At 37.9% G+C, this 18,756-nt stretch overlaps 1 protein-coding gene across 1 annotated transcript in view; it reads right to left on the bottom strand.

The window, feature by feature from the left end:
• Positions 1 to 10,132: 10,132 nt before the first annotated feature.
• The window catches only part of smad3a (SMAD family member 3a), a 32,317-nt gene continuing 23,693 nt past the window's right edge, over positions 10,133 to 18,756 (bottom strand). Inside the window, exons 6-9 of the mRNA XM_067402370.1 lie at positions 17,519 to 17,731; positions 17,257 to 17,394; positions 16,925 to 17,069; positions 10,133 to 12,619 (exon numbers count right to left, since the gene is read on the bottom strand). Of these exons, the coding sequence (XP_067258471.1) occupies positions 12,496 to 12,619; positions 16,925 to 17,069; positions 17,257 to 17,394; positions 17,519 to 17,731 (620 nt within the window). The 3' untranslated portion in view covers positions 10,133 to 12,495. The remainder of the gene's footprint in view (positions 12,620 to 16,924; positions 17,070 to 17,256; positions 17,395 to 17,518; positions 17,732 to 18,756) is intronic.

Genomic DNA, 18,756 nt, shown 5'->3' with positions numbered 1-18,756 from the left:
TCAATTCTGGGAACCAAGGCTGGTTTGGCCAGCATGGTGCCACCAAAAGGACTGCACATGCTTCTTCCCGAATCTGACTGATGACCTGCAGAAGCAGGGCTACAGGAGGGAAGGCAAAAAAGGTGCAGATGAGGGCATTTCAGAGCTAGTGCGCCCATTTCCTTCAAGATGAATATTCGGCAGTGGGAGTTCCTCTTCTGTCATAAAGAGATCCATATCCGCCTGACCGAAGGTACCATACTGAGATGACTGCCTGGGGTTCGAGTCTCCATTCCCCTGGGGGAGGTCTGCCATGTGACAGCATGTGTGACAGGTGGCTCCGCTTCTTCTTTTGCTTCAGTTCAAGAGGGGAAGGGGATAAGGGAGCAGCTGGTTCATTGAAGAGCACAATCTGGGCGCGCAGTGTTGCAAGGTTTCCCTCAGTGCGGGCAGCCCAGAGGTGTTCTATTGGATTTACGTCAGGCGAGCGTGGGGGCCATTCAGTGGTATCAATTCCTTCATCCTCCAGGAACTGCCTGCATAATCTCACCACATGAGGCCAGGCATTGTCGTGCACCAGGAGGAACCCAGGACCCACTGCACCAGTGTAGGTTCAAGGATTTCATCCCGATACCTAATGGCAGTTAGGGTGCCATTGTCTAGCCTGTAAAGGTCTGTGCATCCCTCCATGGATATGCCTTCCCAGACCATCACTGACCCACCACCAAACCGGTCATGCTGAACGAAGTTCACGTCTTTCACGTCTGTCACATGCTCAGGGTGAACCTGCTCTCATCTGTGTAAAGCACAGGGCGCCAGTGGTGAACCTGCCAATCCTGGTGTTCGATGGCAAATGCCAATCGAGCTCCACGGTGCCAGGCAGTGAGCACAGGCCCACTAGAGTACATCGGACCCTCAGGCCACCCTCATGAAGTCTGTTTCTGATTGTTTGGTCAGAGACATTCACACCGGTGCCCTGCTGGAGGTCATTTTGTAGGGCTCTGGCAGTGCTCATCCAGTACCTCTTTGCACAAAGTAGCAGATACCGGTCCTGCTGATGGGTTAAGTTCCTTCTATGGCCCTGTCCAACTCTCCTAGAGTAACTGCCTCCTGGAATCTCCTCTATATGACGAATACAATAAAAATTATTTCAAGAAAATAAAATATTTGCCATCTGCAATTCATATAGGCTATGTGTACATTATTCTTCTATGACATCATATTGATATTCATACTAGGGCTGCACGATATATCGCACGATACGAAAATTAACATTGAACTTGAACGCGATTATCGCTTAAATGCGTTTCTTAGTGCCATTATGAAATCGCAAAGGCTGCGATTGTTTTTTATGCGCGGCTTGTCAATGAAGTATGGCTCCAAATGCTAATCCATCTGAAAGCACTGCGAGTTTGAGACATTTGAAAAAGCAACACACGTCAAACTTCTTTTCAGACATGAAAAGCATTTATTAGCATCTTGTCCAACAAAAGACAACATTTAATAACATGTTTTTACTCCAAACTCACTTCATAACGACGAGCGTCCTTCTGTGAGATGATGTGGCTTCTTACACAGAATAAGGCAGTCGTGTTTATTAGTCATGTTTAATAAATCAAAGCATTTCAATCTTCTGTTTATTCAGCTACAGCGATATGATGCATGTTATCTACTTCTGTGGCAGGGTATATTTTGAGTTTCTGCGCAAGAGCGCCCTCTGGCTTTCAGATAGAGAAGCATTTACTACTGATCACAGAGCCGTACAGCTCTGACAAGCCACGCATTAAATAATCGCAGCCTTTGCCATATCGCGTGCGATTTTATCACGATAAATCATGCAGCCCTAATTCATACTGGCATTAAATGCCACAGTTTAATGGGTAAATTAATTTATCAACACAAAAATTCAACACACACAACACAAACATGCACTGGGTCTGTGGTCGCAAGTTCCGTCGTTACCAATAGAGTTCAATGGGACTTACAACCATAGTTGGCTAACCATGCTTTCGGGAAACGCAGCCCTGTTAGGCTTTTATTTGAGCACGTAACATGACACTATCTATGGAAAGTGTGGTGGCTGCTTCGTCTGATGAAGCTTCTTTCACAAGGTTTTGGCTGCTTTATTTTTTAGTAGACACCAGATGGTGCTGTTTTCGACACTCTCGAAGCTTTGAATCTTTTTACCGGAACAATGAAGGGAAAGCCTCAGTGCTTCATGGGGCTACATTTGCCCATCACTATGGCACGTATTGATGTGCCATCCTGGAGGAGTTGGACTGCCTGTGCAACCTCTGTAGGGTCCAGGTATCGCCTCATGCTACCAGTAGTGACACTGACCCTAGCAAAAGCAAAACTAGTGAAAAACAGTTAGAAAAGATGAGTAGGGAAAAAAATGTCAGTGGCCTCCTCCTGTAAAACCATTCCTGTTTTGGGGGGTCGTTTCATTGCTGCCCATCTAGTGCACCTATTGTTAATTTCATGAACACCAAAGCAGCTGAAACTGATTAACAATTCCCTCTGCTACTTAACTGACCACATCAATATCCCAGGAGTTTAACTGACTTGATGCTATTCTCTGATTAAAAAAGTGTTTTAATGTTTCAATAATAAAATATATAAAAGTTTCAAACAGTTTTAATGTTTTTTGATGTTTTAATACAACAAGCTGAGTGACAGGAAAAGAGAGAGTCAGAGAGAGAATGATTTATTTATGCTGCTGTACACTTTTACCTGGAAAGCTCAATATTTTCCCAGAGTATGTCAATGGTACTCCATCCAAAACCCAAGCAACCATTTTACTCCACATTGAAAAATTTTCTCTAAAATCCAGAGATCCACCTGTTATGAGATTTGAATTATTAAAAATCTTTTCAGCATTATTATTGCACAACATAACTGATCAAAAATTAGACCGATCAATTACATTAATCAAATTATATATGACACCAAATGGGCTGTTTTACATCTTTTTGGATACTGGAACATAACGTCTATGTGATGCTGACAAGAGGACAACATGACAGCACAACTAGGAACAGCACAAGCTCCTCAGTGCTTCATTAGTATCCAGATGCTGCTCCTCTCCTCCCTGCAGCTAAACTGCTTTGACAGAGAGACACCACACAATTTTGGAATGAACAAATTGGCTTGAGACTTCGCTGTCAACATTCAGCAAGTTAATAACAGTGAAGAAATTATTTTGTCTCTATCCACATCAACAACTGTTGCTTTGATTGAAAACCATCTGTCTACATAAAGTCTGCACATTACCATGACCCAAACAAAAACCCTCAAAACTGAAAACAACACCATCTCTGAGTTTTTTGTTTGTTTGTTTTTTGCAGCATCATGTTATACAGTATGGACTGAGCTGAGAGAACTCTTAATTTTAGAAAAATCATCTGGAGAAAGAATGTCAAGGCATGAGGATGAGTAAATGATGAGAAAATATCATTTTTGGTTGAAGTGTCCATTTAAAGTGCCCCTATTATGGATTTCTGAAAATCACCTTTCATGTAGTGTGTAACATAGCCCTAAGTGAATGAAAACATCCTGCAAAGTTTTAAACCTGAAAATGCACCGTATATAAAACAATCCCAAGCCGTTTCGTTGTGACGTCACACCGGAACATTAGCATATTGCCCGCCCACTTATTGTGCATGGAGATGCCAGGAAAAATTAATTTTTTCAACAATATCACAGCAGTACAATCTTTTGTTGCGTTCCCATCATTTTACTGATGACTGCTTCTCAAACCTCAGGGAGTTTATGCAGGATTTACAAAACGCTTGGTCTTAAAATATGGATCAGTGCCCAGTTTATTTGGACCAGCTTGCTCCTCTAATTCTCAACCTGTAAGTATGATTAATAATTGATAATATATTTTATTATTATATTAATAATTATTATATGAATAATTGTTTAAATTTTCTTGCGATCGTTCAAAATTTAGAGTTTTGTATGTTATGTAGTCTGCATGTCTTCTGCTAACCAGCTAACTCATGTTTCTGTAGTTCTGCTCTTCAGATGTGGTCAATATTGTCTAAAATGTGTCTATTAATGCAGCTTATTGTTAATAATTATGACGAAAAAGTCTGTACACATCTGGCTTAAAAGTTTATCTTATATTAGAAGTTTTCAGCTACGCTTGGCATTCTGATACAGTTCCCACAGGTGCACCTATAGTATAACAGTGACGCTGCTATCACGTCTTATAAATAACTAAGATGACACATACCAGATAGAAACGTCTTACTCCAGTCGTGATTGCGAATCAGTTTCTGGTTGATCGACTACTTCAGACATTTCATCGTCGGACTCGGGCTCGATTTGATACGATAAAATCGATGCCATCTTTTCTGTCCATACATTGTATACAATATCTTGTGAACTGATAGCTGTCATTCAGTTATGGCAATGGCCGCGTGGTGCGCGCAGTAGACCAATCACAAAGGATCTGACCATCTGACCAATCAGAGCAGCGTAGGCTCACGGAAAGGAGGGGTCTAGAGAGACTGATTATTTAACTGCTTCTAACGAATCATTTACCATCTTTGGTGAACTGAGGTGAAATTAAATGTATATTAGCCTATGACAAAACGAAAATGTTTTTTGACCTTGCATGCATATAAACCTGTTGTAGGAGACTCCCAAAACAATATAAAAAAAAGGCATAATAGGCGCACTTTAAGCTAAAAACCAAAACAACAATTATAAACATGTTTAAAAAAATATTGAAACCAGCACTGTAGAATTTTTTATGTATATTTTAGCTACTAAGGTTATAATACCCAGTACATAATAATGTCAGCTCAGCTGGTTGACATTATATTTCAAAATACCACACAGCAACCCATCTAGATAATTACAAAAGTCCAAGGCACAGGCAAACAGGGAAATCAAGGGAAAAAGGCAGAATATCAAGATCAAGACCAAGACCATGACCATGACATGGAAACCAGAAGTAGCCCTCAGAAATGAAGTGTAACACCAACAAGACTTCACAATGAGTGAACGAACACACTGTGTATAAATAGGCAAACATAAATGAGATGGGTTATGGGAAATGTAGTTCATGAAGCTGTAAAGAAAACAGAAGGAGTGCCCTCTGGTTGCTATCATAGGCACTCCAGCTGGCAGGCGTGACAGTATATAATGATAGCAAATATACATTGAAATATAATGGCAATGATTGGCCAAAATGATCAATAGGGCTATTGCTGTATACATGTAATGAGCAATTCCAAGTTTTTTTTCTGGTATACAAGATATTGGATAACCTGAAGCATTCTTAAATAATAAAAAGCCATGAGAATCTAAGAGTCAAAGTCCACAGGTCACTGCACAACCTTGTAAGAACATTGATGGTGATTTCATGTAGTAGCAATTGGTCTTGAGACAAGACCTAGACAAGATCAAGAATTCAGTTCTACTATACAATCAAATAAGGTACGGCAGTAAATGACCAAGGTGTATACAGTACACATGGATGGATATGAATGGTCATAGTGAAAGGTTAGATTATTAACCTACTGCCCTGCCTCACATATGGTTCACACAGCCATCAACCAGTACAATAACCACTAGTGGTCTCAGCGCTCAATAGATTGCTCGAGTAGAATGTTATTAGTAATGGGTCGCTGTCTTGATTTCTGTCCCACTCAAATGGCTACTCTTCATTGGGCAAGGATTGAGCGGTCATTAATCAGGAGCTTGGCAGCTGCTGGACTAAAACTAAAACTGTTAGATTTGCGGTCTGTGCAACAGGGAGGTGATTGCTTTCACAAGCATAATCAGTAGGCCTTTTCCACAGTCCATGTGACGTCACATGGCATACTTGTCAAATGGACCGTTGGTAGGTGTGGTAAAACAATTAGTTGAACTTGACAATAAACACATTTTAAACAGTTTTTAGCTTGTATAACAGTATCTGAAGGGGTAAACAGTAGGCGATTATAAGGGCAAGTGTTCAATAGTGAGACAGGCACGTTTTCTGTTATTCTATATAAGTTCAAGCCCAGTTTTTAAGCTTATGCATAACATTAGTGTTTTCTTTGTTTTCTTTTTGCAATCTATTATATTTCTGTTCTGTTTAAGTTTCTGGGTAACTCTTCTTTGGTCTAATGCGATTTAAGATACTATGTATACTGCTGACTGTATTGTATTTATACTAGTGTAGTTGTCAGGCAGTGTGAACGGCTACTTAGGTAGGCATACTCAAATAAAATGTGTCCTTACATCAATTTAGATTAAAAAAAAAATTCTTTAATTTGTCATCTCTAAAATGATTGGAAACAAAGATAGGACTGTTTAAATGAGCTGTTGGTGATTAACATCAAAACAATGGAGATGAAAATCATCAATGATTCCACCCTATATAAACACCTCAATTGAAACTTCCCTACAAGAACACTGAGGTGTGAAAAAGGCCTTTTTGGTGCTGTGAAAGGCATTAAATGAGTTGTTTTGAAATGAACAACTAACTACCACTAATTCACAAAAACGCACCCTCTTAAAGCTTATGCACTCAAACGGCAACCCTGAAAACATTTTTCAGAGAATGTGGAGTGGAGGACAAATCTAAGTACTTATTCTATTTGGACTTTGTGTGTTTTGTTTCGTTTTTTTGGGGCTGTGATCACAACCATTCACTTCATACCTGAAATAGCAGATAATTTAGCATCAGTTTTGGTGTGCAAAGCCCTTTTCTTTTAACAGTAAATATGCCTACATCTAACACTCGCAGCTTAGTCCTAAAGTCCTGATCATTTTGCTTTGCGCTGAGGCTCAGCTCTCTGGAGACCGAGTTGAGATCTTAAGCAAAACAGGTGTTCACGATTTAAAAGAGAGACAGAGAGTATATCTTTGTCGCCGACAGAAGGCTTGAAGGGAGAAATGCTGGCCAGTAACACAGATACGCATCGCCCGTTGGGCAGAGTTCCAGTGTGCGGCAGTTGGAGACGTGCGGCCCTGTCGTATCTTCTGTCCGGAGACAGCTGTGACGCAGCAGTGCGTAGCGCTGCAATCAGGTGTGAGTCACCTGAGCGGAATGCTGATAGCGGGAGAATCTGACAGCCTCTCCCGCACTCATCACGAGAGGACGGAGAGAGAGAAAGAGACAGACAAAATCTGACCTTTAAGAAGATTAATTTGTTTACCAACAAAGGTAGTGGCTGTCATTAGGCTGGTTGACGATCATGATGCTGTCAGACAGATGAGAGCGAGTATGGTGGAGTCATCTGTTCAGTTTATCATCTCTGTCAGTCTTTCATCAAAAGCTGTAAGGACATCTTTCACAGTCCAGTAATGCTAAAGCACTATTCTAGCGTAATAATAAAGACTTCCAATCTGTAGCCTATTATATGCCTACTTATGATCCTACTTTTAGTCCTTTTTATTTTTCATCATCTTACTTTAGTGCTAGTAAGATGCTATATGCAAACAGTTTATCCTGCACTTTTTTTCACACGTTTGCACTGTTCGATTTCTGGTTACTACCTATATGGTCCGGGTCAAATTGACCCTAACTGGATTCAATACAATTCCCCAAAATTCACACTATGAACAAAACATACAATCAGGTACAAATAATTAACTTTTAATATCAATGCTTTTCACACATTACAAAGATTAAATATCTGAATTTATGATTAATAAAAATGTTTTTTTTAATGACTATTTTTAAGACTGCCCCTCTCTGACACCCGTGGGACACTTGCCATTATACATTTATAACAACAATAATATCTTAGTAAACCTGAAGTAAACTTGACAAACTATATAGCATTAGTTTTCATATTTGGTGACTGATTTAAAAAAAAAAAAAAGAAAGAAAAAAGAAATGACAGAGTAATAGATAAATTGCAATAGATTCTTAATTTGTGGTGCAAAATTATAACACGCACTCTGATTCTTTTCGTATGTTTTTTTATATGCATTTTAGATATCCATTACTGCCCAAACTTCTTCTGAATAAGATGTCTAATTCATAAATATTTTGAAAAGCATGGAAATATATGGTTCAGTTCACTCAAACCATATATGGAAATCAAAAGTTTTGGTCACCGGTGGAGTCCGGATGTCATCTATTGGAAAAGTTTGGTACTGCGCACAAAAAATTTTTACTGAAAGTTTTTTTTTTTTTTTTTTTTGAGATATCAACCTATAATTTGGCACATAACTTGTTCAGATATTTAGCTTTGATTTTCTTGAAGTTTTAGAATTGAACATGTTTTGTAAAATATATATTTTATATAAAATATAAAAAATTATATTTTATATATTTTAAATTTTCATTAACTTCTTTAAAACTTTTTTAAACTTTACTTTTACAACTTCTTTAACTTCTCCAATATTCTGTGAGGTGTTCCCTTTAAAAAGATGCCAAAAGTCTGTGCTCTTAAGTATTCAAGATTTTTGACAATTTAAGTTGAAAAAGTCATTGTCATGTATATGCTCAAAAAGTGGGACAAACAGTTCACAAATTTTGAAAATAAAAAGCTGTTAAACTCAGCAAGACACTGGCACAGTTGAAGAGCTCTGAAATACAACAAAGAAATGTTTTGTATTTTGGGTCTGTAGTTGCTTTTGAATAGCTGTCTACAGTATATGGGTGACCAACAAACAGCAAGATCGTATAAAATTTCTGTATGCAAATTTTACAACACATCGGCATGTTAAAACCTTTCATGCATGTTCATGACCCTAAATGAGAAAAAAGTTACAACATTTCAAGAAAAAAATTGGTTAACTTATATTTTTTCCGACAACTCAAAAAAGGGTCCATGACCACAAGAATACCTAAGGGTTAAAGGCTCTTAGGCCTACTTGTCATTTTCACTATTGTTAGCCTTTAAAAGAAAAGAGCAGTTTTCTCATCTAATTTTAGCTTTAGCAACAGCTTTCTTAGTTTACAAACTGAATATTGTTTTAGGTAGGCCTATTGTTGAAAACAAAGGCTATTCCATATATTTATGTATTATAAATGTACCTAATAAAGAGCAGCAGATCAATTCAATAATAATCCGCAAGACATGAAAATAATTTACTCGAGTGTTGTTAAACAAATAAAATGTAACAAATTAGGAACAAATTTTTGTACCTGTCCTTTCTTTACCTGAACCGTCCGTTGGGTGTTCCGCCATTTTTCTTGTTTCGACTGAGACGTCTGGCTCTGTTCAGCTCCCGTGGCCTTTTGGGATAGTAAAGTGTTCAGTCCTTATTGACTACTCATATTCGGGAATCTCAGTTCATTTACTTCAATGGCCAATAAGCAAGTTCTTCATGGAATTCGATGTATATTGCGAAAGAACGTGAATTCTGACGTGGCTAGTGTGTTTATTATAATAAATCTAGGCCTATTAGGTGAAGCCCAGAAACTCTAATCCAGGGTTTTCTCCGCAAAAAAAAAAAGACCAGGTGTTTAGTGTTTTGGTTGAATGAAAAATATCTGAGGCATTTAAACGAAGAGTGATGGTGATCCAAAAAGCGTAAACAAACTCTCCCCGTCTGGCTGCTTCAGTCAACATACTGTACACTTCTGACAGCGAAATGTGGTGATGCGTTTCTCTCATCTGCCCACAGAGAGCGCCAGCGCGAAGGACTAAAGTACATCTAACCTGAAATTTGAAAAAGGAAAAAAAACAACGTAAGGGAACAAACTCAGCTGCCTCATGAACCTGAAACAAACCTTGACACAGTGCCGTACACATTCAAGAAGCTGTGAATCATTCATGAGCCTCAGTGTTAGTAGGTTTTGACCCTCAAACCTCAGTGTTAATTTTTCAGCAGCAGAGCTGGGTTGAGAGTTTAAGCAGCTAAATTCCTAGACTGGTGTCTGTCTGATCCATCAATAAGGTATAGGTGTTTTGATTCATAGCAGCATTTGCCTTAAATGTATGTAATCGCGGTTCAGAAGAATTCCAGTAACTCCCTGCCCTTAGGGTCTTTTGAACAAAGACAGCTTTCATATTTCAGCAAGGGAAATGTGTTATAGGTAACAGGCCAGGGTTGTGTTACCTGTATCATACCAAAGCACCTTTTACAGCATTGTCACGATCGAAAATTAAGCTGAACTTTACTGAAACCTAGAGGAGAATGTTCATAAAGACCCTTTTTGGTCTAACAAAACAGATGAGACTTTTTTTTTCCCATTTACATATTTATTAAAAGTACAACAATAACAAACATTTTTTTTTCTCTTGACAATCTTTAAAGATGGAGAGAAATAATAAAGATTATATACTTATACAGAGAAAAAATCTAACATGTCAAGCACAACAATCACCGCTAAGCCACAACGTCACTGAATGTGAAAGTTTAACACAAGCACAATAAATGCACATTACTTAAAATATATTCAACAATTTGTTGAGAAAATGAGATTTGATTTTCTTCCTCTCAAAGAAAACAGTTAATGTTCGCTTAGATGGACAATAAATCATTTCCTGAATAATATCAGTACCTTCTATTTTGTCTTTGCCGGATGTCATCAAGAGGTTTTCAAGGAACCCTAGTCATACAATAACACGCTGACTTCATCCAAGTAAAGTCTTAGAGTGTCTAAATCACACAACAGTCCTTATGAACATTTAAGCACACAGACGTTACACATCTTTTCGCCTATCCTTGAAGTACCTGATGCCCCTAAACGCAACCATCCTGCACGATTCCTTTATAACACTTTGAGACACCAGAGGCATGCAAAGAGCTCCTCATTGCAAGCGCATCACGCTGACCTGCTGCTAACTGAAAGTACTGAACATGATCTGGCTTTCACAAAGCCCATTGTGACATTTCCCTTCCTCAAGCCCCTCTCCATATCCTATGAGTATCTGACGTATATATAAAAATACAGGGTTAACCTTACAAAAACCTGCCAGCAGTACAGCCCCCCACCCCCCTTCTCCGACGGTTACAAACACAAGTAAGAGCATATACATTCCCGTCCCACTTCTGAAAAAATATTTGGTAGCAAAATAGAGTCTACAGTACAAATGGCATGAATTTCAGAAAATAGGCATGCATAATCAATTTATCAGACATATTTACAAGTTCAGCTGTGAAAAGATCACAACCCTGAGTGGTCCAACACTGGACAACCCACTTACTCAATATGGATGAACACCTGTGTGTGAAGAAGTCTCCAATATCCTATTTACAAACTCTGTTGTGAAAGTTGATGCGAAGGCACACTCACTCAGTTTCATTTCTAGAAGATGTGAGGACACGAGGACTCACAGGTAAGTGTTCATGCCCACAGATGTATACAGACACAACCAACACTGTGAGATATGAAGCATGAACTACTTAGTGTGCAAAATGATGTAATGCCCAGATTTCAAAAACAAACACAACACGAAGAGGAAATGTATTTTCCGAAGCAGACAACTGAGACCTTGAACAGCTCCTCACCCACTCACTGAAGAATAACAAATGAAATGCGGCACAACACATGGAGTTATAAGTGATGAATCCTGTAAAACTCAATATAATAATTCACATTCATTCACTCCCATCACACACAGAACAGACGGCCGGTTCACTGCAGAGTTGAACTCAACACCAGACCAGATACTACAAACCATTCACAGAGGATTCATTATCACCTCCACACAAACAAACATACATGCTTAGCATGGGTCCGTGATGAGAGATGAAAAACTCTCAGTACCTGTACAATGACAAAGCTTGTAACACTTCAACAAACATAACAGAGATATTGTGAAGCATAGATAACACTTTCACAAGTGTTACATAAACTGTTATGTGCGCATATGAAGTTTGTTATATAGCATTCTAAAAAGGTGAATAGCTATTGTATGTTTTTATAAAGTGCTGTACAGCTCATTTCACTGGCTAGGACAAAACGGGATATGGAAAAATTAATGTTTTAACAATATTAATTTGAGTTTTCAATGTCTGAACACACTGTTAAAAAGTGTTAGACGTGGAAAGTCGAAGATATCCTGTTTCTTTCTCATGAGGAAGGTCAATACCTCTTGATATGTACTACATAACATTATGAGATTGGCCAAGTTTCCATTTTTTTGATCAAACAAAAAAAAAAAAAAATCAAAAATACAGTTTAACTGATATTTGAAAAACTTAATATCTTCACTTTACAAAAAAAGCACTTTTTTCATGCCAAAAAAAAAAAAAAATTCAAGCCTGTTATGGTAATATAACAGCATCATAACAGACACAACAGAGGAGACATCTTACATAAACATGCTACAGTATATAACAAAATATATCATAAATGGCAATATTTTATATTAATGATGGCAATAAAAATGGCTAACAATAACATAAAAACGAGTATATACACATACTGTAATACACTCCTGCAACATGAGAGAAACACGTGTGAAAGTGCTACCAAGTCTGTGGAACCCAATAAGTTGGCAGGTATGAAGGTCTTCAGCCTTCGACTCCTGAAGGAACTTTTTTCCAGATCTCGTGGTTTGTACATGTTGTTTTTTTGTTTTGTTTTTTTTGCAGGGAGCGTTTTTCCTATGATACACTCGAGCAGCGGATGGAGGGGGAGCCCATCTGAGTGAGCACTTTGTCCAGCCACTGCAGAGGACCGTTCAGGTGCAGTTCTATCCAGCAGGGGGTGCTAGTCACTGTCTGCCGCCTGACAGCATTAAAGAGAGAGAAATAAAGAGACGTCAGAAAGCAGAAACACACAGTGGCTAAAAATATTGAACCACACTTAAATTTATGTAATTAAATATAAATTTAACTGCATCGGATCAGTGTTTCCCAATCTTTTTCTCAAGAGATCTATCATATGCACTTTATATTGCATTTCGTGGGCGATTTCAGTGATCAGCATATGACTATCATTGCACATTTTCATATGTTACATGCCTTTGTTTTGATCACAACCATTTTTGCCAAATGATGAAAATTTAAAACCTACCAAATATTTTGAAATATCTTTCTTTTGAATAAAAGCCACTTGGTTTGATATTTTATTATATTCTAATAATTCAATGAAATTGGAACATGAAGTGTGGCTTCGAGATATACCTCGCCCAAATATAAAAATTCTGTCATCATTTACTCATGTTGTTCAAAACTTAAAGTCAGTGGTCACCAAAACTGTTTAACATCTTCTTGTGTGTTGTGTGCAGAAGAAAGAAAATCATGCAGCTTTGGAATGACAACAGGGTGAGTAAATCATGACAGAATTTGAATGTATTTTTTTTAATGTATGTACACTTTTTTTTTTCCCCAAGCATGTACAGACTGTTAATAAATCGTCAACTAACATCATTTACTGTGAATGACTGTCAAGAGATACAGGTAGTTCACAGAGTTTGCCGGTTTGTCTGGATATGAACCGCGTGTGAAAACTGCTCTGCTGCTCATAGGGACATACTTACTGCCAAAGACACTTATTTTACATTCCACAATGCTTACACAACACTAGTCTCAGTCCCCACACTTGTGCTCAAACACATTATCAGACTTTGTCCTGGAACTGCTGTTCATAATACCTCACACTGCTCACGTTCCACTCCTTACTGGGACTTCCTCTAATCCTTCCACCCACACACACACGTGTGTAAGTCTCTTCTGAATCAGTCCCTCTCCTACTACGTGACTTACAGTCACTTCAGCACTCAGAGAATAAGAACTGACGCCACTTTGAAGTAGTGAAAAAAAATATTATGGGAAAAATAAGTTTTTTTTTTTTTTTTTAAACTGTACTGCACACACACACAAATATATATATATATATATATATATATATAAATATATATATATATATAAATATATATATATATATATATATATATATATATATATATATATATATATATATATATATATATATATATATATATATATATATATATATATATATATATATATTTGTGTGTGTGTGCTATTAAACGGAGCTCAACAGAAAACAAAAATCCATTATTGAACAAAAAGTTGTAAATTAATCCTACAGTAATTGAAGCTTAAAAATCCTACACTAACGTTCAAAAGTTTTGGGTTGGTAAGATTTTGTTTTTGAAAGAAGTCTCTTATGATCACCAAGGCAGCATTTATTTTATCAAAAATATTGTGAAATAACATTGCAATTTAAAATAACTGTTTTATATTTCAATATATTTTAAAATGTTATTTATTTTCAGGTTCATTACTCATTTCAAAGCTGAATTTAGAGCATCATTACTCCAGGGCGTCAGTGTCACATGATCCTTCAGTAATCATTCATGCTGATTTGGTGCTCCAGAAACATTTCTTATTATCACCAATGTTGTTTTTCAGGATTCTTTCTTTGATTAATAGAAAGCTCAAAAGAACATTATTTGACAACAAACTTTTGTAACATTATAAATGTCTTTAAGGTCACTTTTAATCAATTGAACACATCCTTTCTGAAAAGAAGTATTGATTTTTTATTTTTTTTTAATTGTACTTTTGAACAGAAGAGTATATATAGCTATAGATATATATCGTTTTCTTAAATAAAAGTAGTTAAAAAGTAGCATGTGTGTTCCTGGACAATATTCTGCCTCTTAACACTTCAGGGTTTTTAATTACTTTGGTTATTCAAACTGTTTTGAATCACTTCATAAATGTAACCATTGCATTTTAGACCTTTTTCATTACAGTTTCATACAACAATGATATGTCTGCTCACTGTTTTTGTCTCCTAGCAGCTTCTCCTATTGATCAATAGAATGATACTCAAGTCAATCTTTCAGCCATCTATGAACAAACCGTTGTCTGTTTATAAGGGCAGCGCTGAAATACAGCATAAGCGGAGGTCACAGCCTCCAGTCTACAAAGTCTACTAAGAGATAAAAAGACAGAGTAGGGGTAAAAGAGAAAGTAGGAGAGCAGGAGTGAGGAAGTCTATTCCTAAATTCAGGAGTTTCCTCTTCCATGTAGATGCATATACTGCAAATTAGCACTTTTAAATGTCAAGTTTTAGAAAAGACATAAAAGCAAAAATGAGGAGAGGTGAAATCTACAGTAGAGATTGAGTAGAGAATCTGGGGCAGCTCAGGTGACAGACTGAGAGAAGACAATGACACTGTGCTGTTCTGCGTCATGTTATTCACTGACATGATGGTAAATACAGGGTCCAACCACAGGTTGCTCAAATTGACTTTTTAATCTGCAACAGGGAGAGTTTGTAAGCACTTAAAAGAGGTGAATATGAAGGTAGGGAGATGTGGAGGTGCGTGAGAGAGAGAGAGAGTGGGTGTCTGCTGAAACCCGACACAGCTCAGATTGTCTCTCCGCATGTCAAGCTGTCTGGAAACCACACACCAGTTTTATTCTTTCCCACTCTATTCTCAAGCTTTCTCTTCAGATGTCCATGGTCAAAACCCACAACTGCTTCTGATTAGAGTCTTGGTTCCATGGGTTCAAACAATGAAGTTACTCACAAGAGCAAGAGGGGAAGAGAAAAAAGAGAGACCAGGAAAATCTGAGACATTTTGAAGCACGCCATGTGTGAGTTTGTTTGGTGTGAAATGATTTGCCAGCGCAGACCTAACAGTTTATATGACGGACACGCTAGGCTGGTGGACACCGGGTTGCCTTGCTACGTCAGAGCTCTTCATCAGAGCGAGCCAGAATGGGAAAAACAGTTACCACATTCTGTCAGTCCCTGCAGGCCTTTCCATACTAAAACAGCTGTAAAGCGACATTCCCTCCTATTGTCCTAGAATGCAGTAAAATGGTTGGGGCTTCCTTTACCAACATGTCATTGCTGTTTATATCTGCTGATATTAAAGATTTTTTACTTTATCATTATCAGTCGATGCAAGTATTAGGGATGGAAAGTATTATTAAAATTATGGCTGATCCCAATAAGCTGATAATTATTTTCAGTTGATACATGTTATGAATTACCTAGGTAATGAAGGATTCAAAGGCACAGAATGTAAGTTTTGCCGCTAGAATAAGGTTGCTTATTCAAAACCATAACAAAGGCATAGCTTGATGATGCCATGAAGCTATAAGTGTTGAATCATGGGAGTTGTCATCTTCACCTCCACAGCCGATTGAAAGCAATCTGACGGGGCTCAGGCATAAACCGTGTTTATAGGTATTAAAGTTTTATTGACGTTAATGTGGTATGAACCAGGGCATGGCCGAGAGCCTGGGACATTTTCGTTGCTGTTTTTATCATGCTAATATGCCGCAGTCTGCTGCTGCCACTATTTTTTTCATTTTGTTGCTTATGATTATTGCAATTACAGTTACGTTTAACGTCTACCTCCTTCTTCCCTGAACTTGAACTTTGTTAGTTACCTTTGATCACTTAAATTTACATTATTTTTTTATTCTAATAAAAAACCCACAAGTGCTGGATTACTGCTCATACAGGTCACTTTATCTGACAACTTAAAATTGTGGGGCAATGCAGCGCTTTAAGACAAGTCATTTCACATGCCCATTATTTTTCAGAGTTTCTCCTAAATCTGCAAGTTAAGAGCTACTTTTAGCTTTAAGACGTTTTGTGAATACAGCCCATGACTTTTTAGATTTTTTTTTTTTTTTTTTTTTTAATCGACAACATTGAAATTTAATATTAATATCAGCATGTTATCAGCCATAACATGAGAATTATCGGTATTGGCCAGAATTGTAATTTTTAACATCTCTATTATTACAGTCTATTTAATTTAAATCAAATCAAGACAATGAATGTAAATGTAAAAGAAAATAACCAGTTGTAGTGTTTAAATCATTTAATAATCATAATCCTGTTTCCTCAAAAAACTATTTACGACAATCAAATTCAAAGAATTGAACAGGAAGCATCGGTGGCTTGTGTGGTTTGGGTAACACCACTTCACAAGTGATGCAAAAATCTTTGAGAAAGACAAATCAAGGCCACAATGAAGAAGTGGCAAGAGCATTGATAGATATAAAGGGAGTGAAGTTACTGCAGTTATCGTACCTGTATTCGGCTCCCCAGCCCTTCACGAAGCTCATGCGAATGGTGCACATGCGGGTGAGCTGGTACACGGCCTCAAAGCCCTGATTGACAGACTGGGCCAACAGAGCTGCAAACTCCTGGTTATTAAAGATCTTCAGATTACAGCCTGGATGGACAGAAAGCGGTTTGTAAAAAAGTTCATATAATCAACATAAACCAAAACAAACTAAAATTAAAAAACTATCAAAAAAGGAGCTCTGTTTCATCCTTTTCAGAACACCTATTTAGTAACTTAGTAGTTGAACTCTCTGGTGATTAGGTCTATTTGTTGAGTGTCTCTCGTTTTATCTTACCGGGTGGGATCTTGCAAACAGTGGCGGGGTGCCAGCCGTAACGTTGGTTACAGTTGGGACTCTGAACAAAGATGGCGCTGTCACTTAGACACTCTGCAAACACCTCACCACCAATGTAGTACAAACGCACACCCCGGCCTGCAAAAACAGACAGTTACCACATTAAATATATATATATTACTTTATTTTATTATAAAATAATACAATAAAATAAAAATAATGTTGTCTTATGAATAAGTGATTGAGACAGATGTGTGCATACCAATGTGCCTGCGCGTGAGCTCCACAGCAGCATTGCGGTTCACATTGGACAGCAGGCCCAGGCAGAAACGCTCCGAGTTAGATGGGTCTGTGAAGCCGTCTACTGTTAAAGAGGGCTGGGAGGCATGGAAAGTTTCACCAACTCTCTGGTTCAGCTCATAGTAGGAGATAGAGCACCAGAACGCTGGTTCACAGTATGTCACTGGCTGTAGATCTGAGAGAGAGAGAGAGAGAGAGGAACAATAAAAAAAGAGAATCCAAAAGGCACAGACATTCACAGAAAGAGGCAGTGGAAAAGAAAAAAGGAAAAAAGACAAGAAAAAGAAAACAAATGGGTGGGGATTCAGAATATTCAAAGAGACAGAGCATGGGGGCTGGGAACTGACGGCACTATGATGTCAAGAGCAAATGTTACTTCCCAGAAAAAAAGGCTGAATCGGGAAATATCATCATCACTTGGACACAAAACTACAGAAAATTATAGGCTCATGGCACTGGCCTTTCTCTTTGACACACACTCATACACCACTGCTGTGGAGAGGGGAAATCGCTGTGGGATCTGAGTGGTGTCTGCAAAAGCACAATCTGCTACAAAAGGGATTGTGGGCCCTCCCTTGCTAAGATGGTAACTGACAGGATGTTTAGAGTGGGCGGTTTTCATCCAAGTTGTTTTGGGGACATACAAACACTCCATTTAGCAATCCATTTCCTCTGAGAGACTGAAAACACATTTTCAACAAACACTCAGTTTATGAAAATGTTCTAAATGTGTATTTTTAATTACATACCGTTATATGAACATATTAACACTGATTTAGATCTCACAAGCCATTAAACGCCCATAACACAGTAACAGTTCTTGGTTCATATAGAGCTAGAAATGAGAAAAATAATGACTTAAATGAGTGAATAAGAACTGCTTTGACTGACACAGTCAGCGAGTGAGTCATTAGACTGATTCAGACCATTCACTCATGAGTTCAAGACTCTTTTGACCGATTCATTACAGTCATTAGTTCACAATTCAGTCTACAATCTCTGTGCTGTATGTTTGTGTGTTTTGCATAAAACCAGGGAGGTCACTGCATTTGAAAGTTATGCAGTCTTTGTATTAGATTTTGGTGTCCAGTCTTTTACTCCCATCACATTCAATTCAGATTGCAAGCATAACTCAGCTATAGCATCATTCCTTTTGTCGTGGTGTTCAGTCGCATCAGCGTCTGAATCATGGAGAAGAAC

The sequence above is a fragment of the Chanodichthys erythropterus genome, chromosome 11, assembly GCF_024489055.1.
Source record: "Chanodichthys erythropterus isolate Z2021 chromosome 11, ASM2448905v1, whole genome shotgun sequence".
NCBI classification, from domain to species: Eukaryota; Metazoa; Chordata; class Actinopteri; order Cypriniformes; family Xenocyprididae; genus Chanodichthys; species Chanodichthys erythropterus.
This window is presented reverse-complemented; position numbering and strand designations above follow the sequence as displayed.